This window comes from Oryctolagus cuniculus, chromosome 18 (genome assembly GCF_051225735.1).
Source record: "Oryctolagus cuniculus isolate XC-2025 breed Fujian yellow rabbit chromosome 18, ASM5122573v1, whole genome shotgun sequence".
Classification (NCBI taxonomy): domain Eukaryota; kingdom Metazoa; phylum Chordata; class Mammalia; order Lagomorpha; family Leporidae; genus Oryctolagus; species Oryctolagus cuniculus.
In genome coordinates, this window is record NC_142884.1 from 78,686,733 (window position 1) to 78,714,093 (window position 27,361).

General features: G+C 63.0%; 1 protein-coding gene across 2 annotated transcripts in view; it reads left to right on the forward strand.

Annotated features, from left to right (window-relative positions):
* The window catches only part of ZC3H18 (zinc finger CCCH-type containing 18), a 48,612-nt gene extending 21,752 nt beyond the window's left edge, over positions 1 to 26,860 (forward strand). For both annotated transcript variants that reach the window (XM_051840228.3, XM_051840229.3), the window contains 15 exons: positions 2,706 to 2,854; positions 3,855 to 3,947; positions 5,139 to 5,296; positions 9,487 to 9,604; positions 10,398 to 10,648; positions 20,529 to 20,720; positions 21,165 to 21,290; positions 22,728 to 22,832; positions 23,313 to 23,456; positions 23,766 to 23,825; positions 24,677 to 24,837; positions 24,933 to 25,132; positions 25,421 to 25,514; positions 25,874 to 25,970; positions 26,138 to 26,860. In XM_051840228.3, coding sequence (XP_051696188.1) covers positions 2,706 to 2,854; positions 3,855 to 3,947; positions 5,139 to 5,296; positions 9,487 to 9,604; positions 10,398 to 10,648; positions 20,529 to 20,720; positions 21,165 to 21,290; positions 22,728 to 22,832; positions 23,313 to 23,456; positions 23,766 to 23,825; positions 24,677 to 24,837; positions 24,933 to 25,132; positions 25,421 to 25,514; positions 25,874 to 25,970; positions 26,138 to 26,336 — 2,147 coding nt within the window. In that variant the 3' untranslated portion in view covers positions 26,337 to 26,860. The remainder of the gene's footprint in view (positions 1 to 2,705; positions 2,855 to 3,854; positions 3,948 to 5,138; positions 5,297 to 9,486; positions 9,605 to 10,397; positions 10,649 to 20,528; positions 20,721 to 21,164; positions 21,291 to 22,727; positions 22,833 to 23,312; positions 23,457 to 23,765; positions 23,826 to 24,676; positions 24,838 to 24,932; positions 25,133 to 25,420; positions 25,515 to 25,873; positions 25,971 to 26,137) is intronic.
* Positions 26,861 to 27,361: the final 501 nt, after the last annotated feature.

The window sequence follows — 27,361 nt, forward strand, 5'->3', positions numbered from 1 at the left end:
TGTGCAGGCCTCCCGTGTGCAGCTCTAACCACTGTCCCAAACAGCTTCCACCGTCACTGATGTAGCCCCTGCGATGTGGCAGGGCTCAGGAGTGCTGCCGTGTCGCCCAACAGGGCCGGAAGGGGCGTGCCCTGGGCTCCCCCACCTACCTGTGCCCGTTTCTTCTCTCTGCTGCTGGTATGAATGATAAAGATCTTTTCTGACAGCTCATACATAATGTTTGGGTTTGGTTTTTGTTTTTAAGTATTTACTTATTTGAAAGGCAGAGTTACAGAGAGGCAGAGACAGAGAGGGAAGTCTTCCATCAGCTGGCTCACTCCCCAGATGGTTGCAATGACCAGAGCTGGACCGATCTGAAGCCAGGAGCTTCCTCCTGGTCTCCCATATGGGTGCAGGGGCCCAAGGACCTAGGCTGTCCTCTACTGCTTTCCCAGGCCACAGCAGAGAGCTGGATCAGAAGTGGAGCAGCTGGCACTACAGGCAGTGGCTTTACCTGTTGCACCACAGCACCGGCCCCTGAGTTTTTTTTTTAATGTTTGTAAATACAGAAAAAACAGAAGAATATCCGCTTACCTGCTGCCTGAGCCTATGTCAGGTGAAAACATGGCGAGAGCTGTGGCTTACTCTGTCAGTGCTTGGCTGTACTTGCAAATGTACAGAGAGCGTTGATTGATTTTAATGCACAAGAGATGTTGGCTGTGAGTGCCCTAATGAACTTCTGGAGTCAACAGTGCTTGGGCTTTTTGAGTTTGTGGCTGCATAGGTTTTTGGGTTTTTGGTTTTTTTTTAATCTGTGAGGCTCCGGGATTTTGAACCCTTGCAGAATCCCACTGCCTGGTCTCTGATCACGTGGTCTCTGAAACACGCCAGGAGTCAGTTTGTCACTTTGGCGTGTAAGTGTTTGGAGCAGCTTTCACGCTCTAACTTGGATCTGCACGCTGTGTTGTGTTCGGGCACACGCTGCAGTAGTCCCCGTTGTTAAAAGGTGGAGTTTGCTACATACCAAGTGATCATTTGTTTATGCTGTAAAAGGGAAAACATGATTCGTTAATGGAAATGTTCAAATAGAATGTCGTGTTTAAGTTTCGGTATATCGGTATATATTTTTAAATGATTTAAAATCTATTAGCCCACTAAAAATGTTTCTCAAACCTACTTAGGTCCTATATGCCATATTTATTTTTTAACTATATGCACCTCATATTGGCTATTCAGAAAATTGAATTTAAAGTAATAGTGATACACTTGGGGCTGGTGTTGCTTCGCAGTGAGTTAATCTGCTGCTTACAATGCCGGCATCCCATATCGGAGCATGGGCTTGAGTCCTAGCTGCTCCATTTCCCATCCAGCTCGCCCTCAAGGTGCCTGGGAAAGCGGTGGATGATGGCCCAAGTGCTCGAGCCCCTGAACCCACGTGGGAGTTCCTGGGCTCTCCTGGTCTGGACCTGGCCCAAGCCTGACTGTTCAGCCTTTTGGAGAGTGAAGATGGAAGATCTTTCTCTGTGTCTCTGTTACTCCGCCTTTCAAGTAAATCTTTATTTTAAAAAGTGATTACTCTAAACTGGGTTAAAAGCTTGGGCATCTTTGAATGTACACTGAAAATCAAGCGCTCTCCTTCGTTAGTCTGACGTCGCGTTGCCGAAGATGACTTTTTAAAGTACCAGGAGCATCCTGCAGAGATTGGTGTGCGTTTTGGTGAGAGGCACGTGGGCCCGCAGGACTGCACCTGCCGGGCTCCGGCTGCCGGCAGCTGCTCCTTGATCTCTCTCCGTGTGGGTGGAGGCCCCTCCCACCAGGCTTGGAAACTGTCTGAAGTTCCAGAGTTTCAGATGCTGAAATCTTGCACAGACGCCAGTGGGCGCCCTGACCCCAAGGCTCAGCATCCAGAACTCTGAGAGGCAGAGAGCCTCCATGTCTGTCCACTGCCCCGATGGCCACAGGAGCCAGAGCTGGGTCAGGGGCCCGGGCTGCTGGCAGCCCCTGGGTGCCGTCGCGGGCAGCTGAACTGGAAGCAGAGCGGGCAGGGCTCCCACCGGTCCCTGGATGCGGAACCCAGTTTGCAGGCAGCGGCTGACCCACGGCAGCACTGTGCTGGTCCTCACAGTTCCAAATCTTTGAGGGTCATGTTGGTGCTGAAAAAATTCTGAATTCCATAGCATTTCACATTTCAGGTTTTAGAATTAGAGACGCCCAACCTCTAAGAGTACTTTTGGAAGCAGAGTCTTTAAAATGTCCAGTGCTCACTCTGGAAAGGCGCCTGAAGCCACAGCGCCACCTCTGCGTGGGCACGGGGGCGGGGGGGTGCCGCTGGAGTCAGCCCGTTTGCCACCTGTGTCCGTCTCAGGCCTTGGAATTTGCCAGTGTACAGAGAAAGCGTTCCGCTGATACGGGCGCACCCTCTGCACGGTGAGAGGGCCCCTGGCCTAGGAGCCTGGGAGGTGCTCGCTCGGGGCGGCGCTCCCTGGCTGAGCCGGACACTGAGACCCTCCAGTCCCGTCTGAGCCTGGGAGTGCTGCCCGGCCTCACGGAGGGGCCTGGCAGCCGGGCTGCAGCTGCCTGGCCGCACCTCTCCAGGCTTGGGCCTGTCCCCTGCCGACCCCTGACCTGTGAGGGCGTGCGGTGCGCCCTGTTTCTCAGTAGGTGCTGCCGCCCTCAGGCAGTGAGGATCTCCGAGACCCTTTCTGACCTGACTTTTGTTTCCATAGGGAACTGCACCTGGGGGATGAACTGCAGGTTTATACACCCTGGCGTGAACGACAAGGGGAACTACTCCCTGATCACCAAAGCCGACCCCTTCCCGCCTAACGGCGCCCCGCCTCTCGGACCTCACCCACTGATGCCTGCCAACCCTTGGGTGCGTGACCGCCTCTTCTTCGTTCGTTGCTGACAAATCGGGCCTCTGCGCTCTGCTGGGCCGCGCTGGAGAAGGCCACGGAGCCCTTTCCCCTGCCCTGCGGTGCCCCCGTAGGAGCACCCCAGATGCAGCCTGAGGACGCTGCGCGGCTCGGGAGTGTGCGTGTGTCGGTCGTCTGCGCACCTGCTCTGTGCGGCTCGGGAGTGTGCCTGCGTCGGTCGTCTGCGCACCTGCTCTGTGCAGCTCGGGAGTGTGCCTGCGTCGGTCGTCTGCGCACCCTGCTCTGTGTGGCTCGGGAGTGTGCCTGTGTCGGTCGTCTGCGCACCTGCTCTGTGCGGCTCGGGAGTGTGCCTGCGTCGGTCGTCTGCACACCTGCTCTGTGCGGCTCGGGAGTGTGCGTGTGTCGGTCGTCTGCGCACCCTGCTCTGTGCGGCTCGGGAGTGTGCGTGCGTCGGTCGTCTGCGCACCTGCTCTGTGCGGCTCGGGAGTGTGCGTGCGTCGGTCGTCTGCGCACCTGCTCTGCGCGGCTCGGGAGTGTGCGTGTGTCGGTCGTCTGCGCACCTGCTCTGCGCGGCTCGGGAGTGTGCGTGTGTCGGTCGTCTGCGCACCCTGCTCTGTGCAGCTCGGGAGTGTGCGTGTGTCGGTCGTCTGCGCACCCTGCTCTGTGCGGCTCGGGAGTGTGCCTGCGTCGGTCGTCTGCGCACCTGCTCTGCGCAGCTCGGGAGTGTGCCTGCGTCGGTCGTCTGCGCACCTGCTCTGCGCGGCTCGGGAGTGCGCGTGTGTCGGTCGTCTGCGCACCCTGCTCTGTGCGGCTCGGGAGTGTGCGTGTGTCGGTCGTCTGCGCACCTGCTCTGTGCGGCTCGGGAGTGTGCGTGTGTCGGTCGTCTGCGCACCTGCTCTGCGCGGCTCGGGAGTGTGCGTGTGTCGGTCGTCTGCGCACCCTGCTCTGCTCAGGTTTAGCGTTTTCCATGCTCTCAGTGCCTCCTCCTCACTCCGACAGGGAGGGCCCGCGGTGGACGAGATTCTGCCCCCACCCCCGCCAGAGCCCCCGACGGAGAGCGCCTGGGAGCGGGGACTGCGGCACGCGAAGGAGGTAACGGGACTCGGGAGAGAACCCAAGGGCAGTGGTGCCCCACACGGCCCACGGCCCTTCGTCCGGACACTCGTGGGAACCTTAGCGAGGCCTCTGGACTTGGGGAGGAATTCTGTGTTCTCTTCAGGAGTTACCAGTGGGCAGCGCAGTCCACTTGTCTCCACAGCAAGCCAGGGCAGCCCAGCCTAGGACCAGGCCCGCTCTTCATGTGGCTGGGGGTGCGGGGCCACAGTCGGTGCTGCCTGCGGCAGGGGCACCAGCTCTGCCTCTCGGGGTGCCTCCCACGGCCCTCCCTGCCGTCCCGAGGCGCAGCGGGGCAGCCCACGGTGCCCCCCACGGCCCTCCCTGCCGTCCCAAGGCGCAGCGGGGCAGCCCACGGTGCCCCCCACGGCCCTCCCTGCCGTCCCGAGGCGCAGCGGGGCAGCCCACGGTGCCCCCCACGGCCCTCCCTGCCGTCCCGAGGCGCAGCGGGGCAGCCCACGGTGCCCCCCACGGCCCTCCCTGCCGTCCCGAGGCGCAGCGGGGCAGCCCACGGTGCCCCCCACGGCCCTCCCTGCCGTCCCGAGGCGCAGCGGGGCAGCCCACGGTGCCCTCCACGGCCCTCCCTGCCGTCCCGAGGCCCAGCGGGGCAGCCCACGGTGCCCCCCATGGCCCTGCCTGCCGTCCCGAGGCCCAGCAGGGCAGCCCACGGTGCCCCCCACAGCCCTCCCTGCCGTCCTGAGGCACAGTGTCTGCTGTCCCTGGAGAGGCCCCAGTGCTGTCTTGGCTTCCCAGCACTGCCCATTCCCTCATTCCAGGCCCACTGTGGCCCTGGTGCTGGGCTGCGACCTGCTGACCAGGCTCTGCAGGTACCCAGCCCTGCTCTCCTGGCTGCCAGGGTGGTTTCTCTTCGGGGAAATGACAGGCAAAGTCAGCCACCTCCCATCCCGGCACCCTGCACACAGGAGTCCCATCCCACCGCGGAGGAGTGAGCAGCTGCCCCACGCCTCGCTGCAGTGCCTGGATGCAGCTAACTGCACGGACGTAGGCCACGCCCCAGAGGCACACCTGACGTCCTGTGTCCATCCCACGTCCATCCTCGAGGCTGTGTCCCAGGGCTGCTTCAGTGGAGCCCCCCAGGGCCCCTGGGGCCTCCTGACAGTCACGCTGTGTCCTGGCTGCACGTCGACTTCTTTCTCCTCCCAATGGTAGGTGTTGAAGAAAGCGACCATTCGGAAAGAACAGGAGCCTGATTTTGAAGAAAAGAGGTTCACAGTGACCATCGGCGAAGACGAGCGGGAGTTTGACAAAGAAAATGAAGTCTTCCGAGACTGGAATTCTCGGATCCCCAGAGATGTCAGAGACACAGCGTAAGGATGGCTCCGCCCCCCTCCCTGTGTGGCAGCCGTGCGCAGGGCCCAGGGGTGGGGCGGGCGCTGCCGCATGGTTGCTGGGCCATCCAGAGGCAGAGCCGGGACTTCCCTGACGGGCGGCCGCCTTTTCCTTGATCCTGTGGGGGAGGGTGCGCGCCCTCAGCGCCCTCAGCGCCCTCAGCGCCAGAGCCGTCCTGACACTGTCGCAGGAGCCAGGAGGTGTGTGAAGGTGTCGCCGCTGTCAGAGCGTGGCGGCCGTGACCTCTCTGTGAATCTGTTTCTCCGCCCGGTTAACAGCTAGCTAGGAAACGCATGGGGTTGCAGGATGACGGGCAGGTCTCGAGGGCCTGTGTGCCCCCCGCCCAGGGCTCAGCACAGCCCTGCAGAACTCGGCCCCCCGCCCAGGGCTCAGCACAGCCCTGCAGAACTCGGCCCCCCGCCCAGGGCTCAGCACAGCCCTGCAGAACTCGGCCCCCCGCCCAGGGCTCAGCACAGCCCTGCAGAACTCGGCCCCCCGCCCAGGGCTCAGCACAGCCCTGCAGAACTCGGCCCCCCGCCCAGGGCTCAGCACAGCCGCAGGGGCCGCTCCCGTCAGCTCTAGCCCTGTCCTAGCCTTGTTGGGACCCCTGGTCTGTTTGTGCCTGCTGTTCTGGCCGAGGGAGTGGGAAGACGCGAAGGCACAGCCTGTGCTGGTGTTTCAGGGTCTGGTGCTCAGCGTGGCCCTCTGGTGTGTTCCCGAGGCCCCATGTCCTGTCCCCCGCGTGCCCCCTCCAGGTTTCTGGGGGACCCACGCCTGTTGTGGCTGGGACAGCACAGAGCGTGGAGAGGTGGGACGGGTCAGTCTTGGTCTGCAATGCTGATGGGAACTCCAGAGATGAGTGCTGAGTGATGTTTACCACGTGTGTTGTTAGTCACGCTGTTGTGTTACAAGTTGAACCACAGAGGGCGTCAGGCCTCCGGGCCATGTCTTGGACTTGTCCCTGCACGGTGTAGTGAGAACGTGGAGGTTTTCTGATTGGGTTGTGTGTGTGGCCCTTGTCCTGTGACAGACAGGAGCGGTGGAGTCGGGACCGGGCCTGGCTCTGCCGTCTGCTGTGCGTGGCCACCGTGGAAGGGCGCGGTTTCTCTGTGAGGTGCGGATGATGACCCTGAAGCGCTGCTCCTGCCTGGGCGGTGTCTGTGAGAGTCGCAGGGGCTGCCGTGCACCCTGCTTGCCGGCGGCACAGAGCGCTGTGTGGGTGCGGTCATGCGCATCGGGCAGAGCAGGTGGAGGACCACAGGGTCAGTCCTCGGCGCCCTCCGTGTCCTGACTGGGACAGCGCCTGGAAGCTGTGCCGAGGGGAAGGGCTTGGGGTGTGTCGGGACCTCTGACTCAGGTCGTAAAGGGCGAGAAAATCGTCCCTTCATCCCCTTCTGGAATGAGAAGTCACCCGGTGGATCATTCGCTCAGACCCCAGCCGACCCGTGGAAGCTCACAGCTGCACGGGGCCATCTGCGGAGTGAGGTCAGCAGCGGCTCCGCCCCCGACCCTCAGTGTGGGCAGTCCCGCGTGGCTGCTCTCCCCTTTGGCACGGTGCGTCGTGGTGGGATTCCCAGAAACCAGCCTGCTTTGCCTGGACGCGGTGGAGAGCTCCCGCCGCTCCGCCCGTCCCCTGCCTGTCTTCCCCACCGTCTCCTGACGGCACCTTGTCCGACCCCAGCGTAGTCTGCCCTCCGCAGGAGAGAGGCCGACGCGGTTTCAGTGTTGTCACCCAGGCCTCTGAGCCACCACGAGTGCACACGCTGCACTGGGTGATGTGTGGCCTCTTAGTGGGGAGGGGGCTGGGCTGCCTGAAGAACGAGTCAGGCCCTTCTTCCTGCGGTGGCCACAGGCCCGCGTCCCCCCTGCCAGCAGCAGAGTGGGAGGTGGGAGGCAGTGTGACAGCTCATTCCACAGGCGGGGGTGTTGAGGCGGGGCTGGACAGCCTGCGGGAGGCAGAGGCGGCCGTGCTGTTGGTCCTTGGTGAGCCCCCGGGACCCTCGTCTTCACTGTCAGCGTCCAGCAGGCAGGGCGCCGTGCAGAAGGTGCCTGACCCCGCCCTGCCCAGGCAGTGCCACTGCCCGGCTGCCTCGGAACTGGAATCTGCAGTTTTTGTTTGTGATTTTCTTAAGATTTATTTACTTATTCGAAAGTCACTTACAAAGATGTCCTTGTGATCTTCCATCTGCTGGTTCAGTCCCGAAGCAGCCTCAGTGGCCAGGACTGGAGAGGCTGAAGCCAGGAACCGGCAGCTTCTGGATCTCCCACGTGAGTGCAGGGGCCTGAGTTCTTGGGCCATCTTCCACTGCTTTCCCAGGCCACAGCAGAGAGCTGGATCGGAAGTGGAGCAGCCAGGACTCAAGCCGGTGCCCACATGGGATGCCGGCACTGCGGGCAGTGTCTTTGCCCGCTACGCCACAGCGCCGGTCCCCGTGCAGCTTTTTAACACTGGGAAGCACCACCAGCGGATGCCTGGTGACCCCCTGAGAACAGTGACTGGCTCGCCCTTGTGTGAGGACCCTGGGCAAGCTCTCTGGCTGTTTCTGAACTGAGCTTTGCTGACTTCCCGAAACACCTGATAAGCAGCGCTTGTTGCTCTTTGGGCCTTGAGAAGGTCAGTAAGCAGAGTGCCATGAACCTGCCCCAAAACTTGGCCATGACCTTTGCTCGTGGCTGGGCCGCTGCCGGCTCCCCGTCGCTCTGGCCACGCTTGTCTTCAGAATGGTCCTAGGGAGGCCACACTTCATCTGTTCCATGCTCTGAAGAAGTGCTTCCGGGTCTTGACCCCACTGGGCAAGTTTCCAGTGCCATCTCTGCCCCGGTCCACAGCTGACGTGGGTGCAGCGGCTTTGACACCCACCAGGAGGACGTTGGCTGCACGTTGAGTTCGCAGTCAGGATGGCGTTGGTGGCCGGGTTGTGGTCTGTTGGTGTTACTTCTCTGAGTCGCTCAGGGGGGGTGAGCGGGGCTGCTTTTTCCTCACAAATGGGAGTGGGTAGACCACCACTGCAGACTCTGTCCTCGGCTTCCTCCTCCGTAAAACCAGGTAGCTATTTGGAAACCGCTTATTTCTTTTTTTTTTTTCTTTTTTTTTTTTTTTTGACAGGCAGAGTTAGACAGTGAGAGAGAGACAGAGAGAAAGGTCTTCCTTTTTCCACCCAGATGACCGCCACGGCGCGTTGTGCCGATCCGAAGCCAGGAGCCAGGTGCTTCTCCTGGTCTCCCATGCGGGTGCAGGGCCCAAGCACTTGGTCCATCGTCCACTGCACTCCCGGGCCACAGCAGAGAGCTGGCCTGGAAGAGGAGCAGCCAGGACAGAACCGGCATCCTGACCAGGACTAGAACCCGGGGTGCCGGCGCCGCAGGCGGAGGATTAGCCTAGTGAGCTGTGGCGCCAGCCTGGAAACCGGTTATTTCTTTGGGGCATTTTCTCCCATACACTTTTTTTTTTTTAGATTTATTTATTTATTTGAAAGAGTTACGGGGGGGTGGGTCTTCTCCCCAATTGGCCGCAATGGCCGGAGCTCTGCCGATCTGAAGCTGTTAACCAGGAGCTTCTTCCAGGTCTCCCACATGGGTGCAGAGGCCTAAGCACTTGGGCCATCTTCTACTGTTTTCCCAGGCCACAGCAGAGAGCTGGATCGGAAGAGGAGTAGCTGGGACTAGAACCGGCGCTCATATAGGGTGCCAGCACCTCAGGCCAGGGTGTTAACCCCCTGTGCCACAGCGCCGGCCCCTGCCATACACTCTTTGTCAAGCATCATGACTTCACCTCTACTAGGGCTCTCCGTGAATTTACTGTTTGCGCCTGCTTCTGTTTTAGCAGCGTCCGTGTTGGTTAGACAGGCTCTCCTCCGACCGCCTTGCCCAGTCCTCACGCAGACGCTGTGCGGACGCCCTGGATGAGTTGCTGGCGTCGTTTTCTGCCAGGCACCTTTTCCACGAGCACTCCGGGATTTCCTCGTATTTCCAGCATCTCCTGTGGACTAAGCCCGCGCCTTCCTCCGCGAGCGCTGCTGTGTGAGGCGCGCTGGGTCTCCTGCGTGGACTGGGATCTGGTGAACATCACTGTTCCTACGGCGGCCTTGGGCCGCGCTTGCCGACACCGCACGCCGCGGTTCCCCCTGTGGTCGGGTGACGAGGCCGCCTTCTCCCCCTGTCTTTGCAGACTTGAGCCTTACGCGGATCCCTACTACGACTACGAGATTGAGCGGTTCTGGCGCGGCGGGCAGTACGAGAACTTCAGGGTGCAGTACACGGACGCCGAGCCGTACCACAGCTACCGCGTAAGTGGGGCCCCCGCCTCGTCACCCCGTCTGCTCGGTCTTCACATCAGGCCCAAAGCGGCTGCTGACAGAGGACTACGTCGGATCCCTGGGGGAGGGTGGGATTCGGGCGGAGGCCTCCCTGAAGAGACCCAGGTCCCTGGCGCAGGTGCAGGGGCTGTGTCCTCCCTCGAGTGACGGCTCTGATGCTGCCTGCAGACGTGGCACCTGCTCTGAGCCGGCGAGGGCGTCGAGGACGGCCGTGTGGCTTGGGTGTTGGTGTGACCCTCAGGGTTGGGTGGACTGAGGAGCAAGTGCCCCCCACTGGGAGTCCCTGTCCCAGCTGTTAGAGCCGTGTGAACAAGCCGCCCCCAGAGGAGGACCCGCTGGAGTCAGACCCGTGGGGGAGAGGGGCGGAGTGTGGAGAAAGGGTCGCTGTCCCAGAGCCGCCCAGCCCGCAGGTGACCGTGTCGCACCCCTGTCCCTGCTGCTCCCTGGACAGGGCAGCTGCCCTGCCTCCCAGCGCCCTGCGGCCCTGACCTGCCCAGTCCAGGGCTGGTTGTGACAGCGAAGGGAAAGTCCGGAGGTGCTCGGGACTGTGAGAAAGCAGGAGTGGCCTTTTGGGCTGCCCACCCCATTCTGGACCCCAGTGGGCGCCGTGCCACGCCCGTGGGGCAGGCGGGCGGCTGCAGGCCCGCAGTGGGGTCGTGGGCCCGGAGCAGCAGCTCCTCCGCTTCTCGCTGCTGCGCTTCAGGGAGAGACGCGGACGCAGGCGCTTCTCTGATTACCACGTTGTGTTTGGCTCTCCCACAAGGAAAGGGAGAGGGACCGAGAGCGGGAGAGCAGACAGCGCGAGCGGGAGCGGGAACGCGAGCGGGAGCGCGAGCGGCGGCAGCGGGAGCGCGAGCGGGAGCGGGAGCGCGACAAGGAGCGGCAGCGGCGGAAGGAGGAGTGGGAGCGGGAGCGCGCCAAGCGGGATGAGAAGGACCGGCGGGACCGGGACCGGGACAAGGAGCGGGACAAGGAGCGGGAGAAGCCGAAGCCCCGCTCCCCACAGCCGCCGAGGTAGGCGCCAGGCCCGAGCCCCCCTGAAGACAGACCCGCCCCAGGCTGTCCACCTCCTCCTCCCCGACCCCCTGAGGCGAGAACGCGCACAGCTGACCGACGGGTGCTGCCTGATGCCAGCACAGACAAACAGCTGTCCTGTGGTCAGCACAGGTGGCCCCTGGCACTGGTACCAACGCTAGGCCTGCTGGGAGTCTCCACGCAGGACTGGGGTCCCTTTTGTGGCTGTGTGCTGTGCGAGCTCGTGTGCATGCCGTGGTGAGCTCACAGAGGCCTGAGGGGTGGGCAGGCCCGGGCCTAGCGCAGCCATGTGGGCCGCACTTGACCCCAAGCGCAGAGCAGGCCCGGGCCTAGCACAGCCGTGTGGGCCACACTTGACCGCTAGCACAGAGCAGGCCCGGGCCTAGCACAGCCGTGTGGGCCGCACTTGACCCCTAGCACAGAGCAGGCCCAGGGCCTATTGCAGCCATGTGGGTCACACTTGACCCCTAGCACAGAGCAGGCCCGGGCCTAGCGCAGCCGTGTGGGCCGCACTTGACCCCTAGCACAGAGCAGGCCCGGGCCTAGCGCAGTCGTGTGGGCTGCACTTGACCCCTAGCACAGAGCAGGCCCGGGCCTAGCGCAGCCGTGTGGGCCGCACTTGACCCCTAGCACAGAGCAGGCCCGGGCCTAGCACAGCCGTGTGGGCCACACTTGACCGCTAGCACAGAGCAGGCCCGGGCCTAGCACAGCCGTGTGGGCCGCACTTGACCCCTAGCACAGAGCAGGCCCAGGGCCTATTGCAGCCATGTGGGTCACACTTGACCCCTAGCACAGAGCAGGCCCGGGCCTAGCGCAGCCGTGTGGGCCGCACTTGACCCCTAGCACAGAGCAGGCCCGGGCCTAGCACAGCCGTGTGGGCCACACTTGACCACTAGCACAGAGCAGGCCCGGGCCTAGCGCAGCCGTGTGGGTCACACTTGACCCCTAGCACAGAGCAGGCCCGGGCCCAGCACAGCCGTGTGGGCCGCACTTGACCCCTAGCACAGCAGGTGGTCCTCGCTGGACAGTGACCGAAGCGGACGTGAGTGTCTGCAGCTTTACTGAGATACATAGATCAGTGCACCATGCAGTGTGAAGACGAAGCCAGTGTTGTCAGTACAGAGTTGTGCAGCCTTCACCACTGTTTGAGCTCTGCCTCAGACCCATGGGGATCACTCCCCCCGGCCCTCCAGATGTCACGTAAACAGACCCAGACGAGATGGGGCTTCTGTGTCTGGTTTTGTGTGTGTGCATTTTAAGATTTATTTATTTATTTGAAAAGCAGAACCACAAATTGAGAGGTTTTTTTTTTTTATTTTTAAATTTATTATTTGAAAGACAAAGTTACAGAGAGACAGAGAGGTGGGTGGGTCTTTCATCCTCTGGTCCACTCCCCAAATGGCTGCAATGGCAGAGCTGGGCCAATCCGAAGCCAGGAGCCAGGTGCTTCTTCTGGGTCTCCTGTGCAGGTGCAAGCATGTGGGTAATCTTCTGCCGCTGTCCCAGGCCACAGCAGGGAGCTGGATCAGAAGCGGAGCAGCCGGGACTCTGGGATGCCGGCGCTGCAGAGTGGCTTTACCCGCCATGCCGCAGATAGCACAGATAAGATTTATTTATTTATTTGAAAGAGATACACAGGGGCCGGCGCTGTGGCGCAGCAGGTTAACACCCTGGCCTGAAGCACTGGCATCCCATATGGGCGCTGGTTCAAGTCCCAGCTGCTCCTCTTCCGATCCAGCTCCCTGCTGTGGCCTGGGAAAGCAGTAGAAGACGGCCCAAGTGCTTGGGCCCCGCACCCACGTGGGAGACCTGGAAGAAGCTCCTGGTTCCTGGCTTCAGATCGGTGCAGCTCCGGCTGTTGGCAGCCATCTGGGGAGTGAACAAGCAGATGGAAGACCTCTCTGTCTCAACCTCTCTCTATAACTCTTTCAAATAAATAAATTTTTTAAATAAATCTTTTAAAAAAAGAGAGAGAAAGAAAGAGATACACAGAAGGAGAGGTAGAGACAGAGAGAGGACTTCCATCCTCTGGTTCATTCCCCAAGTGGCCATAACGGCCGGAGCTGCACCAATCTGGAGCCTGGAGCCTCTTCCGGGTCTCCCACGCGGGTGCAGGGGCCCAAGGACTTGGCCATCTTCTGCTGCTTTCCCAGGCCACAGCAGGGAGCTGGATGGGAAGTGGAGCAGCCGGGACTTGAACCGGTGCCCACATGGGATGCCGGCACTGCGGGTGGCGGCTTTGTCTGCTACAGCACAGCGCCGGCCCCGCAGGTGCAGTTTGACTGGGATGCCCTGCATCTGTGAGTCGGCTTGGCGCTGTCTCCATCTTGGCAGCAGCATTTTCACTGGAGCACGGCTGCCTTTCCATCTTTTTTTTTTCCGAGATTTATTTGTTTTTCTGTTTGAAAGGAAGAGAGGAGGATGAGATCGTCCATCAGTTGGTTCACTTCCCAAATGACCACTAGAGCTGGGACTGAGCCAGGCGAAAGCCAGGAGCCCAGAACTCAATCTGGGTCTCCCATGTGGGTGATACCCGACTGCTTGGGCCATCATCCCTGACTCCAGGGCCTGGCCAGAGAGGGGCTCACTGTGGGATGAGAGCCTTAACCCCAGGCCAAATGCCTTCCCCGTAGTAATGGTCTTTTTTTTTTTTTTTTTTTTTTTTTTTTTTTTTTGGCAGATAGAGTTAGACAGTGAGAGACAGAGAGAAAGGTCTTCCTTCTGTTTGTTCACCCCCAAAATGGCCACTATGGCCTGAGCTGCGCCGATCCAAAGCCAGGAGCCAGATGCTTCCTCCTGGTCTCCTATGCGGTGCAGGGGCCCAACACTTGGACCATCTTCTACTGCTTTCCCAGGCCCAGTAGCAGGGAGCTGGATTGGAAGAGGAGCAGCCAGGACTCAAACCAGTGCCCAAATGGGATACAGGTGCTACAGATGGTGACAACCCTCTGTGCCACTGAGCCAGCCCTTCCCCCCAAAGCTTTTTTTTTTTTTTTTTTTTTTTTTTTTTTTTTTTTTGACAGGCAGAGTTAGAGAGAGAGACAAAGAGAAAGGTCTTCCCTCCGTTGGTACACCCCCAAAATGGCTGCTACAGCTGGTACGCTGCGCTGATCCGAAGCCAGGAGCCAGGTGCTTCCTCCCGGTCTCCCATGTGGGTGCAGAGCCCAAGCACTTGTGCCATCCTCCACTGCCTTCCTGGGCCACAGCAGAGAGCTGGACTGGTGGACTGGAAGAGGAGCAACCGGGACAGAATCTGGCGCCCCAACCGGGACTAGAACCCGGGGTGCTGGCGCCACAGGCAGAGGATTAGCCTAGTGAGCCGTGGTGCCGGCCCAAAGCACATTTTAACTGCTGTGGTAAACATCCTCCCGGATTGAAAGTTTTTCTTTTAATATATTTTCTGTATATGCAGAGATAGATGCAGAGCTCATCCGTCTACTGGCTCACTATCTAAACACCTGTAGTAGCCAGGATTGAGTGAGGCTGAAACCAGGAGCCAGGAACTCCCTCACGTATCCTGTGTGGGTGACAGGAGCCCGAGGACTTGAGCCATCACCCACTGCTCCTCAGGCACACTGGCAGGACGTGCATTAAAAAGTTTTTTTGACAGGTAGAGTTATAGACGTGAGAGAGACAGAGAGAAAGGTCTTCCCTCCGTTGGTTCACTCCCCAAATGGCCACCACAGCCGGTGCTGTGCCATTCCGAAGCCAGGAGCCAGGTGCTTCTCCTGGTCTCCCATGGGGTGCAGGGCCCAAGCACTTGGGCCATCCTCCACTGCACTCCCGGGCCACAGCAGAGAGCTGGCCTGGAAGAGGGGCAACCGGGCCTAGAACTCAGAGCCCATATGGGATGCCAGTGCCACAGGCGGAGGGTTAACCAGGTGAAGCCACAGCACCGGCCCCTAAGCTTAACTTTTTAAGGAGAAAAATCAGAGTGGTTCACTCCCCCAATGTCTGCAGCAGTCTGGGTGGGCCTGGGCCAAAGGCCAGAACCGAGGACTTGGTCCAGGCCCCCCGGCGGCAGGAGCCATTAGTGGAGCTGTCGCTGCGCCCGCGCCCCCCCCCCCCCCCCCCCCGTGGGAAGCGGCAGCTTCGCTGTGCTGATGGGACCCCAGCAGTTGCCGGTGGCTCGTCTTTTGTTCCATTTTCCGCGAAGCTTTTGAAATGTCGGGGAGGGGACCTGGACGTGCAGCTGCTGCGTGCAGTTCCTCTGAGCTCCAGGAGGGGGAGTGGGCCTCTGTCTGGGCCTCTCCCAGGGAGGGGTGGCAGGAACCCCAGCCCTGCCTGTAGGCCCAGCCCTGCGGGGCGGGTGCTCAGCTCTGGTCTTGAGATGCCCTTGTCTCTTACCCTGCCTGGCGCCCCTTGTCCGTCCTTCCTCCCGGCCGTGCTGTGCCGGGCGAGGGTCTTCGGGGAGCTCTGTTGGAGCCCCGGCAGGATTTCTGAGCACCTGCCGTCCAGCCCGCCCCGGCGGGAGGCACTGCCACCGCACCTGCGCCGTGTGCTGCCCTCCACGCCGCTGACCTCCCGTGACTGCCTTCTGGGACCTCTCCCCGCCCCGCCCCGCCCCGCCCCGCCCCGCCCCTGGGCTATTTTTAGCTAAGAGCACACCTTTACCCCAGTTGTGTAAAGTGCAACGAGGGGAAGTCCCTTCCGTGCAGACTCCTCATCTTCACCGCCCGCCAGCGGCTGGGCCGGCCTGGAGCACACCGTGATCGCTGTGACTGTAGGTGTGAGGTGGCACTGGGACCTCCCCACAGGAAGTGCCTGGCCGCTCTCCGGGAGGCTGGTCCTAGGCTGAGTTGAGGTTTACCCTGGGTGCCTTGGGTGCCCTCGGGGCTTGACCGCGAGGTGGGCTGGCCTGAGGCTGAGCACTTGGCTGCCAGGGCTCCCAGCCAGGCCGCACCATTTGCCCCCCCATCTGGTGAACACTCCCCTCGCCTGCCAGTGTCAGGAGCCCCGGGGCCTAGGGGCCCCTTGCGAGACCGAGAGCTGCTGTGCTAGGAAAGCAGTTGGACTCGGGGCTGGCTGACCTGACGGTGGGGGGCGCATGGCCGTCTGGAGTGTGGAGAACAGCAGGGCACTCGGGTGCGCCTTGGCCGGGCCCCTCAGTGAGGATCGAGGGTCGAGACCCCTCTGGTGGCGCAGCGTCCCTGGGCCTCCTGGCAGCTGCCCCGCCCCCAGCCCTGGTGCCCGGCTTGCACCGCTGCCTGCCCGGTGGCATCCCCTTGTTACCCTGCAGCGTGGGCTCCGTTCGTGTGGTGGGGTAGGTGGTGCCACCCAGGACACACGTGGCGGCCGAGCTTTCCTTGGGGTGTCCGTGACCCCCTGGATGCAGCCTTCAGGTGCAGGGTGTCCACCCCCAGGACGTCGTCAGTGCAGCCACTGATCCAACACAGACGCTCCTCTGAGAATTGAATGAACCTTATTTTACCTCTGACCTCTCGTGTAGTCCATCCTGGGTCTTGTGTGATTGCTTGGCTTTGAGGCCAGGGGCCTGGGCCATTTTCCAAGATGTGTGCAGGTTTTAACTGCTTAACCAGTGAGTTCCTCTGGAACACCCAGCTTCTCCTTTTATTTAAGAGGCGCAGAGAGAACAGCCCTCATGTGCTGGGTCATCCCCAGGACCTGCACTGGGACCCGGGGGCTTGGCTGCTGGCAGCACCGGCATCCTGTATCAGCACCAGTCCCAGTGTGGCTGCTCTGCTTCCCATCGGGCTCCCTGCTAGTGCACCTGAGAGGCAGCAGTTGATGGCCCAAGTCCTCGGGTCCCTGCCACTCATGTGGGAGACCCGGATGGAGTCCAGGCTTCTGGCTTCGGCCTGGTCCCACCCGTCCATCACCCCAGAACAGTGGATGGAAGATCTCAGTACAGACACCTGGTGTCTGCAGGGGTTAGAGCCACCATGTGCACAGGTGCAGTTGTGAATCAGAGTAGTGGTGACTTCGGTCGTCATCAGGGCAGCAGGTGAGGAGTGCAGAAGTAAAAGGAAAGCCAGAGGCAGCGTAGTCCTGTCAGGGGCAGCAGACGCAGCCTTGGGGGCGTCCACCACCAGGACGGTGCGCGGATGTGGCTCCTCCTGTCTGCTCTCCGGGAGGTGAAGTGCAGGAGGCTGGGGACGGGTGTCCCCGCGTTGGCAGCTGCATGTCACATACGTTTCGGAGTCTGTGGGTGGGAGTCGTGGGTCTGCCCCCCCATTGCCCCCCACGTCCATGACCACTCCAGGGGCGCCCAGATTCATCTCTGCCCCCAGGAGAGTCCTCTGTTCCAGGCCCTGGGCCCTGGCCTCCTGTAGGGGTGAGGGTGCTCAGGCGAGCACACCGTGGGTTCTTGCTCTGTGCACTGGGCGTGGGCTGGACAGTGTCCTGCAGAGACAGCAGAGAAGTGACTGCAGGGCCGTGAGTGACCGCACGGGGTGGGGGTGGGGGTGGGGGCGTCCTGGCCCTGGGGTGGGTCAGAGGCTGAGAGTCCTTTTTTTTTTGGACAGGCAGAGTGGACAGTGAGAGAGAGAGAGAGAGAAAGGTCTTCCTTTGCTGTTGGTTCACCCTCCAATGGCCGCCGCACCGCGCTGATCCGATGGCAGGAGCCAGGTGCTTCTTCCTGGTCTCCCATGGGGTGCAGGGCCCAAGCACTTGGGCCATCCTCCACTGCACTCCCGGGCCACAGCAGAGAGCTGGCCTGGAAGAGGGGCAACTGGGACAGAATCCGGCGCCCCGAGAGTTCTTTTTTTTTAAGGTTTGTTTATTTATATGAAAGTGACAGAGACACAGAGAGAGGTCTTCCATCTGCTGGTCCACTCCCCAAATGGCTGCAACAGCCAGGAGCCAGGTCTCCCACATGGGTGCAGGGGCCCAAGCACTTGGGCCATCTTCTACTGCTTTCCCAGGCCACAGCAGAGAGCTGCATTTTAAGTAGAGCAGCCGGGACTCAAACCAGCGCCCACATGGGATACTGGCACCGCAGGCGGCGACTTTACCTGCTACACCACAGCGCCGGCCACTAGGCTGAGCTCTTGACACACCAGGCAAGTGTGCGCTGTGAGCCATGTGAGGGGTGAAGAGGAGGTGCTGAGACAGGAGCCGTGCACTGAGGCATCCGCTGGGGGGCTCTGAAGCCCAGGAGAGCCGGAGACAGCCCTGTGCCGGCACGCGGCTGGCACAGGGGGCAGAGGGTAGGGGGGCTGTTTCTGGAAGAAGTGTGAGCAGGCTCATTCCAGATCTGACCTGTGTGCCTGGAACTCCCTCCTCACTCGTCTCCGCCTTTGCCTCGAGGAGCCTTTGTCGTTCTCCTTCCTTGTCTTTGACCTGAGCTGGCAGCCGCTCAGGTCGGAGTTTGCAGACGCAGGTGGCCTTGACTCACCTGTCGGTGGCAGGTCCTCGCCTTCCTCAGCGCCAGAGAGCTGTGAGCGGGCGCGTGCGGGCAGCCCTGAGGCCCTGCCTTCTATTGGCTCCCTGTGTGTTCGCAGGCGCACAGCGGACCTGTGGCCTTGAGCAGGGTGGTGCCTGGGGGATCCAGGTCGATGGCCCAGGCCGTGGGGAGCCACCTTCCTGGTCAGAGGTTGCTGGGAGGGATTTGTGCCTCTGGCTGGAAGTGTCTGACGTTGCCCAGCTTTGAGGCAGGCCTTCCTGCCCCTGCGTTTCCTGCAGTCCTGGGTCGCGAGCCGCCCGTGGGCGTGTGGCCAGCTCTTGGTTTGTGCTGTGTTCTGTCTGCCTTGTTCTCCCAGGACTGGTTAGCGAACAGCTGCCAGCTCGGGGTTCTTGGGCTGTCCTGGGGACGATGCAGCCCGGGTGTCTGCCATCAGCACAGCCGGACCCCGGGGGACCAGCAGAGGCGCGCTGTCAGAGGCCCCCTCGCTGGGGGGACAGCGGTGTCGCTGGAGGAGCCCTGGACAGTGCAGGTCCCCTTCTCAGAGCTCGGTGCTGAAGCACTGTCGGTACAGTTCTGGGTGTTCTGGTCAACCTAACAAAGCATTTTCTTTGCAGAAATGGGAAACCTTTTAAATACCAGCTTTGTGAAAAAGAGAGGGGGAGAGGGAAGAAGCCATAGGGTTGCTGGTTTGAGTCCTTGCTGCGTCGCTTGTGGTCCAGCTCCCTGCTGATGCACCTGGGAAGGTGGCCCAAGTGCTTGGGCCCCCGCACACACACGGGAGACCCGGAAGAAGCTCCTGGCTCCAGACCAGCTCAGCTGCTGCTTAGCACCCACCTGGGGAGTGAACCAGCGGATAGAAAGACTCTCTGCTTCTCTTTCAATTAAATAAACAAATACTTATTTATTTTTTATTTATTTGAAAGAGATAGAGGTCTTCCATCCACCGATTCACTCCTCACATGGCTACAGCAGCTGGGCTGGGCCAGACTGAAGCCAGGAGCTTCTTCTGGTCTCCCTGGGCCCTGAGCTTTGTAAGGCACTGAGACGGCAGCTGGAAGGAAATGCAGGTCTGACCGGGCAGTGGAGAGAGTGAGGAGCAGCCTGGACGCCGCGGGGGCGTGTGGGCAGCAGGCTGGATGCCGCGGAGGCGTGTGGGCAGCAGTGCACACAGCACAGCTGGCGGTGGCCCAGGCAGGGGCGCAGACGACAGCGGTCAGGAGGCAGAGAGGAGGCTCGACCGCCTTCAGAGGTGCTGTGGAGAAGGAACCGAAGCCACGCCCTGGTTCTGCAGGGGCCGGAATTCTTGGTTTGTTCTTGTCTGACTGGAGCTGATGGCAGGGAGCCCAGTGTAACCGAGAGGGATGTGTGACGGCGCCTCGTGGTTTACTTCCAGGTGACGCCGTTGGCGTCTCATCCTTCGCCCCACTGTGAGCTCTCGGGCGAGTGGCCCAGGGCCTGAGGTCAGGACGGGGCTGGCCAGCTTCCTCGCACCCTGTTGCACCCCGCCCCGCTGAGAGTGGTCAAAGGGTTTGTCGGCCTCTCGGGCCAGGTCTCCGGGTGACATGAGTTACGTCACTGCCACCGTGTGGCCTGCGGAGCGAGGCAGAATTTGGCTGTCGCACACGGCAAGTCTGTGGCTCGTTTCCAGTTGACTGTGTGCCCGTGAATGCCCCGACCCAGCCCCTCCTGAGGGCCGCCTCTCTCCCACCCACCAGCCTCACTCTGGACGCTGGAGGGAGGCCCGGCACCCTTAGATGTTGTCAGCTGCAGCTCAGCCAGTTCTTTTAACAAAAACCAGAGAGCAGAGAAACTCTAAGGCACAGATGTCTTCATTTATAAACTTCTTAATTGCATTTGAAGACAAAAAGTTTTGTTTCTCTGATTTTTTTTTTAAAGATTTGTTTATTTATTAGAAAGAGTTACACACAGAGAGAGAGAGAGAGGTCTTCCATCCGCTGGTTCACTCCCCAGATGGCCACAACGGCTGGAGCTGCACTGATCAGGAGCCAGGAGCGTCCTCTGAGTCTCCCACGTGGGTGCAGGGGCCCAAGGACTTGGCCGTCTTCTACTGCTTTCCCAGGCCACAGCAGAGAGCTGGATCGGGAGTGGAGCAGTGGGGACTCAAACCCGCGCCCATATGGGATGCCGGCACTGCAGCCTGGGGCTTTAACCTGCTGCACCACAGCGCCGGCCCCTCTCTGATCTCTAAAAGATTATTATGCATTTGTGCCTGCACTCGAGAGAGTGTTGGACCAAGCCGGCGCCGGGCCGTCCCGCCCACAGCTGACGATGCAGTGCTGGCACCAGGAACGTCAGCGCGCACAGTGACGTGTGAGTTGAGGCCGTGTTTGGAGGTGGCTCTGCTTGTCTGTGGACAAGGCTGTGAATGAAGGACGTCGCACGTCTCAGACGTGGGTGTCCTCGGATGCTCCCACACCAGCTGGCTGTCGGAGCCCCGCCGCAGTGGCGTTGCTAACCCTTCTCTGATTGCAGCCGTCAAGCGGAGCCACCAAAGAAGGAGGCTGCGTCCGCGGGGCCCCAGGTGAAGCGAGCAGACGAGTGGAAGGACCCTTGGCGCCGATCCAAGTCTCCCAAGAAGAAACTCGGGGTGTCGGTGTCCCCTAGCCGCGCACGAAGGCGGCGGAAAACATCCGCTTCGTCCGCCTCTGCCTCCAATTCTTCCAGGTGAGGAGGCCGGCCCAGGTCTGTGCCGGTCAGCACCTGCCAGGTCGGGCCAGCCTGGCAGCCCGCTGTGCAGGAGCCTGGCTCGACCTCCCAGAGGGCACCGCCGCCGCCTGACGCCACTCACTGAGCCCCGTTGTCTGCCTCGGCTGCACGCGTGTTCTGTGTCTGAGCGTGCGAGGAGGCGAGCCTGCTGCCTGCCAGAGGCGGTCCAGGTGGGCAGGTGGGGTCTGGGTGAGCCCCGCCGCGCTCGTAGGAGCCGAGGCCTGGCAGTGCGTGCAGGTGGACGCAGCGAGTCACGCGGGCAAGTTAGCACGTGTGCGCACGCGTGCCCAGCTCTGAGCGCTGCAGCGTGGAGACGTGCGTGTGTGCGCAGGGCGGCAGGTTCCGCGGGGCAGCCGAAAGGCCCCTCTCAGCGGCCGCCTCTCCCTCTCCTTGGCCTCACAGGTCGTCCTCGCGGTCCTCGTCCTACTCCGGCTCGGGCTCGTCCCGCTCCCGCTCCCGCTCCTCCTCCTACAGCTCCTACTCCAGCCGCTCTTCCAGACACAGCTCGTTCTCAGGCAGCCGCTCCAGGTGCGTCCCCGCCCGACTCGGGCCTGACAGCCGGGCTGGCTCCGCCGGCGCCTCCCCTGCAGTGCTTCAGCAAGCTGCCGGCGTGTGGTGCCTGGTGGGAGACGTTGAGAACCAGCAGTCATTAGCCTCACGTGCGGGACAGGCGTGGAGGAGGTGCTTAGCTGGCCGGGCCTTCCCGCCCCTGCAGGGCCGCTGGCCGCTGGCCGCTGGCCGCTGTGCACAAGCCAGATGGCAGGCACTTGGCAGCCACGTGCACTGGCGACACGGGACGGTGCTCTCATCCCAGAAGGTTCTGGGGGTCCAGACAACTTGGCGGATTTTCTCCATCGGAAACGGACACTTTGTTTAGTTCTTAGCTGTCCTTTGGGTAGAAAAATAGCCGTCATTAGTGGAGTAAAGGGGTTGTCCCAGTGGCACAGGCGCAGCGGGCCACCCCAGCCCGCCCTGCCCACGGGACAGCCAGCCAGGAGGGGGAGGAGGCTGGGAGTCGGGGTGGTGGGCAGCTGCTCACCTTCCACTCTGGCTGGGCCCTCCCTGCAGGCGGGGTGGGTAGGACGTTCAGCTGTGTCATCGGACAGAGGCCATGTGCGTGCACACGCCGCCCACAGAGGTGGTGCTGTGTGGCCCCACCCAGCACTGCGGGGACTGCACACCGAGACGCTGACGTGTGACAGGGACAGTCTGCGGAGGTGCCACCCGCCCCCCAGATGTGAACTTCTTGGCCGCTGCCACAGCTAGCCGTGCCTTTCTTGCCCAGGCCGCCTGGTGTGGGCCCTCCTGTCCAGGCTGCTGGCCCTCGTGCCCAGCCAGGCCCCCGGCTGCTCCTGTGAAATCGGGCCCTGAGGCCTGTGGGAACCGGGGAGCAGGGGCGCAGGTGCGGGTCGGCAGGAGCCTCCTGGGAGTCCCTCTGGCTGGGCCTCGCGCGGCCGGGGCAGCCTTGCCTTTCCCTTCCCGACAGGTGTGGGCACTGAGACGGAGTCAGTCCTGTGTGGTGGTGCCCACAGGCACGCCGCAGCCCTGAGGGGGACACCACGGGGCGGCTGCAGCAGGGCGGAGCGCTCCCAGGCAGAATGGTGTGGCTGCGCCGGCCTGCTCCCTCCCCCAGAACTGGCAGCCGTCACTCCCAGGCCAGTCTGGCCTTGCGCGGTGGCCTCGTGGCGTCCAGGGCCGCAGCCACCTGCCCGTCTGCCCGTGGCACCTCCAGGGGGCCCAGTGGCGTGTGCCGGGTCCAGCTGCCTCTGAGCTCTCTCCCTTCTATGGGGGGCGGGTATTTTTAGCCAATGAGGACCGACTACGGCCACATGGAAGGCTGAGGTGGGAGTGGAACGTTGCAGTCTGTGGCTGTCACCGTGTCCAGGGTCTGGGCTGCACCCGGCCCTGCCCTGAAGGAAGGCGCCACGCACGGGCTCTCCCCCTCACGCCTCTCCTCGCCCCCAGGTCCCGGTCTTTCTCGTCATCCCCGTCCCCGTCCCCGACGCCGTCCCCACACCGGCCTTCTGTCAGAGCCAAGGGGGAGCCGGCCCCGCCTCCGGGGAAGGCAGGGTAAGTTCCAGGCCGAAGGCCCGGCCCCTCCGTCTTCCTTCTCACACGTGCCCGTGACCACAGTGCGCGCCTGGTCCTGGGAAGGTGGAGGGGGCCTAGGCGCGGGACCCCCACGGTGCCTGCCCCTCAAGGAGTACCAGGCAGAGCTGGGAAGGCTCCTTAGGGTGGCGCCAGGGAACTGTGTCACTCAGCAGGAGGCGGCCTTACCTGCCGGCCTCAGAGCGCTTTAGACAGTGAGGCTCCCTCTGGGCGGCGCAGGGGCGGCCCTGGGTTAGGCGCAGTCCTCTGCCGGCCTTCCTGGGGCGGACGGAGCTCTGCTGTGGAGAGGAGGCTCGTGGCTGCCCCCCGGCCAGGACTGCTGAGCAGTCCAGGGGCGCACTGGCGTGGGGGATGGTGCTGCGTGGCCCCAGAGGCGCCGGGAGCGCGCCTGTGCCAGCTGACGAGGGCCACAGGCGTGCACCGGGCCTCCCTGCCCTGCAGAGAGAAGTCTGTGAAGAAGCCCGCCCCACCCCCAGCCGCGCCACAGGCCACGAAAGCCTCTGCTCTTGCCCCTGAGCCCACCAAGCCTGGAGACCCTCGGGAAGTCAGAAGGAAGGAGCGACCAGCCAGGACCCCCCCCAGGAGGTGAGCACGGCAGCTCCGGCTGCTGACGGCCAGCGTGGGCTCTGTGTCCTCGGTGCTACCTGGAGCAGGTAGTGACAGACGTCTACCCGCCCGTGTCCAGAGCGAGGTTATGGGGGGCCAGGGCGCCTGGGTGAGAGGTGGGGCCCCTCCCCGCTGAGCCTGCAGCCATGAGAGGAGGCTGCTTGGCGCACGGCTTTTGTATTTTGAGGAAGAGCCGCGCCTGGGGAAGAGGGAGCCACCCCGGGCGCTGCAGTGGCGGCGTGGGCCTGCGTCTCGCACCCGGCCCTGAGCCGTCTCTGCTTGTTGCAGGCGGACCCTGAGCGGCAGCGGCAGCGGCAGCAGCTACAGCGGCTCCAGTTCCCGGTCCAGGTCACTGCCCGGCCCTCCCTGGCCCCTCCACTTGTGTGTCTGCCTTTCCCTCGGGGCGTGGTCTTGGGCAGTGTGGCCGTGCTAGTGGCTCCCGTGAGGCCAGTGACCCCGTGTGCACGTACGGGACTGTCTGCCGATGCCCGCTCCTGGGAGGATGGGCCCGCGCACCCTGGCTGGGCGGGCGTCGACCCCAGCCTTGGCCTGCGTGCAGCAGGCTCACTCCCGTGTCGGGAGAGAGGGGGGCTTCCACGCCTGCCCAGGTGCTGAGTGGGCTGGGATGCCTCTAAGCAGCGGGCAGAGGTTGGTCCCGAGCCTGCCAGCCTTGGGCGGTACAGATTGGAGTCTCCGCGTGGGGCAGGGCACGCACATGGCTGCACCATGGGGCCGGGGGAAGGGTCGCCCTCCGCCCTTTCCCAGGGGCACCTGAGCTCTCGCGCACCCCACTCGGCTCTGGGGCTCCGCTGACAGGCCTGTCACCACCGCTGGCTGAGCCGCTTTGATGGAGCATGGAGACCTCCCGCCCCCCACGGCCCCCGGGCCAGCCCGTGCTGCAGACGTGTGTGTGTGTGTGTGCGCCCCAGGTAGTGCAGACGTGTGTGTGTGTGTGTGCGCCCCAGGTAGTGCAGACGTGTGTGTGTGTGTGTGCGCCCCAGGTAGTGCAGACGTGTGTGTGTGTGTGTGCGCCCCAGGTAGTGCAGACGTGTGTGTGTGTGCCCCCCAGGTCCGAGTCTCAGTGCAGACGTGTGTGTGTGTGTGTGTGTGCCCCCAGGTAGTGCAGACGTGTGTGTATGTGTGTGTGTGTGCCCCCCAGGTCCGTGTCTCAGTGCAGACGTGTGTGTCTGTGTGTCCAGGTCCCTGAGCGTGAGCAGCGTGTCCTCGGTGTCCAGCGCCACCTCCAGCAGCAGCTCAGCGCGCAGTGTGGACTCGGATGACATGTACGCGGATCTGGCCAGCCCCGTGTCCTCGGCCAGCTCGAGGTCCCCCACCCCAGCCCAGACCAAGAAGGAGAAAGGTACGTGGGCGCCGTGCTCCAGGGTGCGGCTCTGGGCCACGCAGTGGCTGCCTCCGGGCGCCGGAGAGCCGTGCCTGAGCGTTTGTCCTCTGCAGGAAAATCGAAGAGAGAAGACGGGGCTAAAGAGGACAAGCGGAAGAGGGACTCGGCCACTCAGCCAGCCAAGTCCACGAGAGCCCTGGCAGGCGGCAAGTCCGCACAGCCCCCCACGACGCCCCAGCAGGTGCCCCCCGGGCAGCCCCCACAGGGCTCCTTCGTGGCCCACAAGGAGATCAAGTTGACTCTGCTGAACAAGGTGAGGCCCGAGGCCGCCTCTGTCCATCCCGCCTGTCCCTGAGCCACCGACGGCCGCACGCAGCACAGTGCCACTGAGGCCGTGGACACTCCCTGTGCCGGTTCCTTCAGAGCCGCCCCCGCGGTAGGGTAGTGCTGTGGTCACTGGAGGCCACACCCGGCCACAGAGCCTCACGGGCGGGCCTGGGGGGCCTGGGGGCAGAGGAGGAACCTGTGGGGGCAGTGGGCAGGTGCAGGGCTGAGGAGTCAGGCCCTCCCTGCCCCCGTCCTCATCACTGCGTCCTCCCAGGCGGCCGACAAAGGAAGCCGGAAGCGCTACGAGCCGTCTGACAAGGACAGGCAGAGCCCCCCAGCCAAGCGGGCCAACTTGTCCCCGGACCGAGGTGAGCCCGGGCCTCTCAGGCACAGGGGCCCCAGAGAGCAAGGCTGTCAGGAGACGCAGAGGGTCTCTGGGTGACAGTCGTTAACTCGGTCCCTGGGAGCCCCCCTGAGGGGGTCACACTGACCCTCGTCCACCCACAAGCCCACGGGCCTGCCGCCGCCGACCCCCAGTGGGAAGGCAAGGCTGGCCGGGCCCTCGTCCTGGGCCTCCGGTGGTTCCTTGAACTGCACCCTCCTGCTGGTGGCTGAGGCCTGCGTGCTGAGGGCCGAGAGGTGCGAAGTCGCCTCAGAACTGGTCCCTGGCGCGTGCCGGGCCCGGGCAGCTGGCCACAGTGGTCCTGACGCGGCCCTTGTTGCCCAGGGTCTCGGGACCGGAAGTCAGGTGGGCGGCCAGGCTCCCCAAAGCCGGAGCGGCAGAGAGGCCAGAACTCCCGAGCGCCTGTGGCCCCTGCGGACAGGTGAGTCCCTGCCCGTGCCCTGGGTGCTGTGCCCGGTGGGGAGGGGCGGCCCCGGCCCCGCCCCCGGAGACCTGCGCTGCAGAACTGGGGGTGTGAGATGGGGCGGGCTGTGTGACCCCAGGAGGGCGGGGCGTGGGCTGCCCCTCACGCTCCGCCCGCCCCTGCAGGAAGCGCCAGCTGTCCCCCCAGTCCAAGAGCTCCAGCAAGGTCACCAGCGTGCCTGGCAAAGGCTCGGAGGCGGGCGCGGCCGGCGGCAAGGCCGGCAAGGCCAGCACGCTGTCCCGGCGGGAGGAGCTGCTGAAGCAGCTGAAGGCGGTGGAGGACGCCATCGCGCGCAAGCGCGCCAAGATCCCGGGAAAGGTGTAGCCGCCGCGCAGGGCCCTCCCAGGCTGCGTCTTTTTAATAATTGAAAAGAAAAAGTGTTTCTCAGCTGGAAAGAAGCCACACATGAGATGAAGGCGACGCCGACTCCCAGCTCCCACCAGGCCTCCCCCCCAAGTCCCGGCGGGCGGCGGGGCCGCGCGGATTCTCTGTAAATTATAGGGCCCCGCCGGCCGCCCCGTCCCCTGCCCTGGGCAGGCCTGGGTAGCCGGCCGGGCCCTCGGCGCCGCCTCCCTGCCGCGAGGCGCGAGACCGGACACTGGGTGACTACTGGCCGCCTCCCCTCCCCAGGGTCAGAAATATATATATATTCTTGGCTCCAGTCTGGTTGGGGACGATTTCCTGTCTCTTATTTTAAGCATCAAATTGTTTTAGTTGATTTAAAAAAGAAGAAAAAATTTCAGAAAAGACCAAAAAAAAAAAAAAAAAGGCCAAGGGTGGTGTTGGGGCGTCTGATGTGGAGGGTCTTTTTTTGAGGGTTCTCCTAAAATAAAATATTTTGATAAGCAGCCCCGTGGTGAGGTGTCTGTGCCCGGCTCCGCCCCAGCCCCCGTGCGCGGTGCCTCGCTTTCCCTGCCTGCGGGCTGCCCGCCGCCCACCCTGGTGTCTGGGGCTTGCCTGGGGCAGGAGTGGGTGGCTTCTGTCCAGCCCTGGGCCCTGGGCCGGGCAGCCGCGGTGGAGCAGGTGTGACCCCCGGGTCTCCCCTCCCACGAGAGCAGACAGAGCCCCGGCCGGGCCGGCCTGCGCGTGCGGTGGGACCGCGGTCACTGTGTGCAGGGGAGGGGAGGGCGGTGACCTGGGCTCGGCCGGCCTGGCGGAGGGCGCGCTGCTCTCCCGGAGCAGGGGACCGGGCCGTGCTCGGGAGGGCCTTGGCGGCCCCTCAGCCCGGCTGGGACCTCTGTGGCAGCCCCTTCGGGGCTGGGGCGACCCCTGCGTTCCGGAGCAGCCCTGGGGGGCCGCTAAGGGGGGGCGCTCCTGCTCGCGGCCCGCGGGGCGGGGCGGGGCGGGGC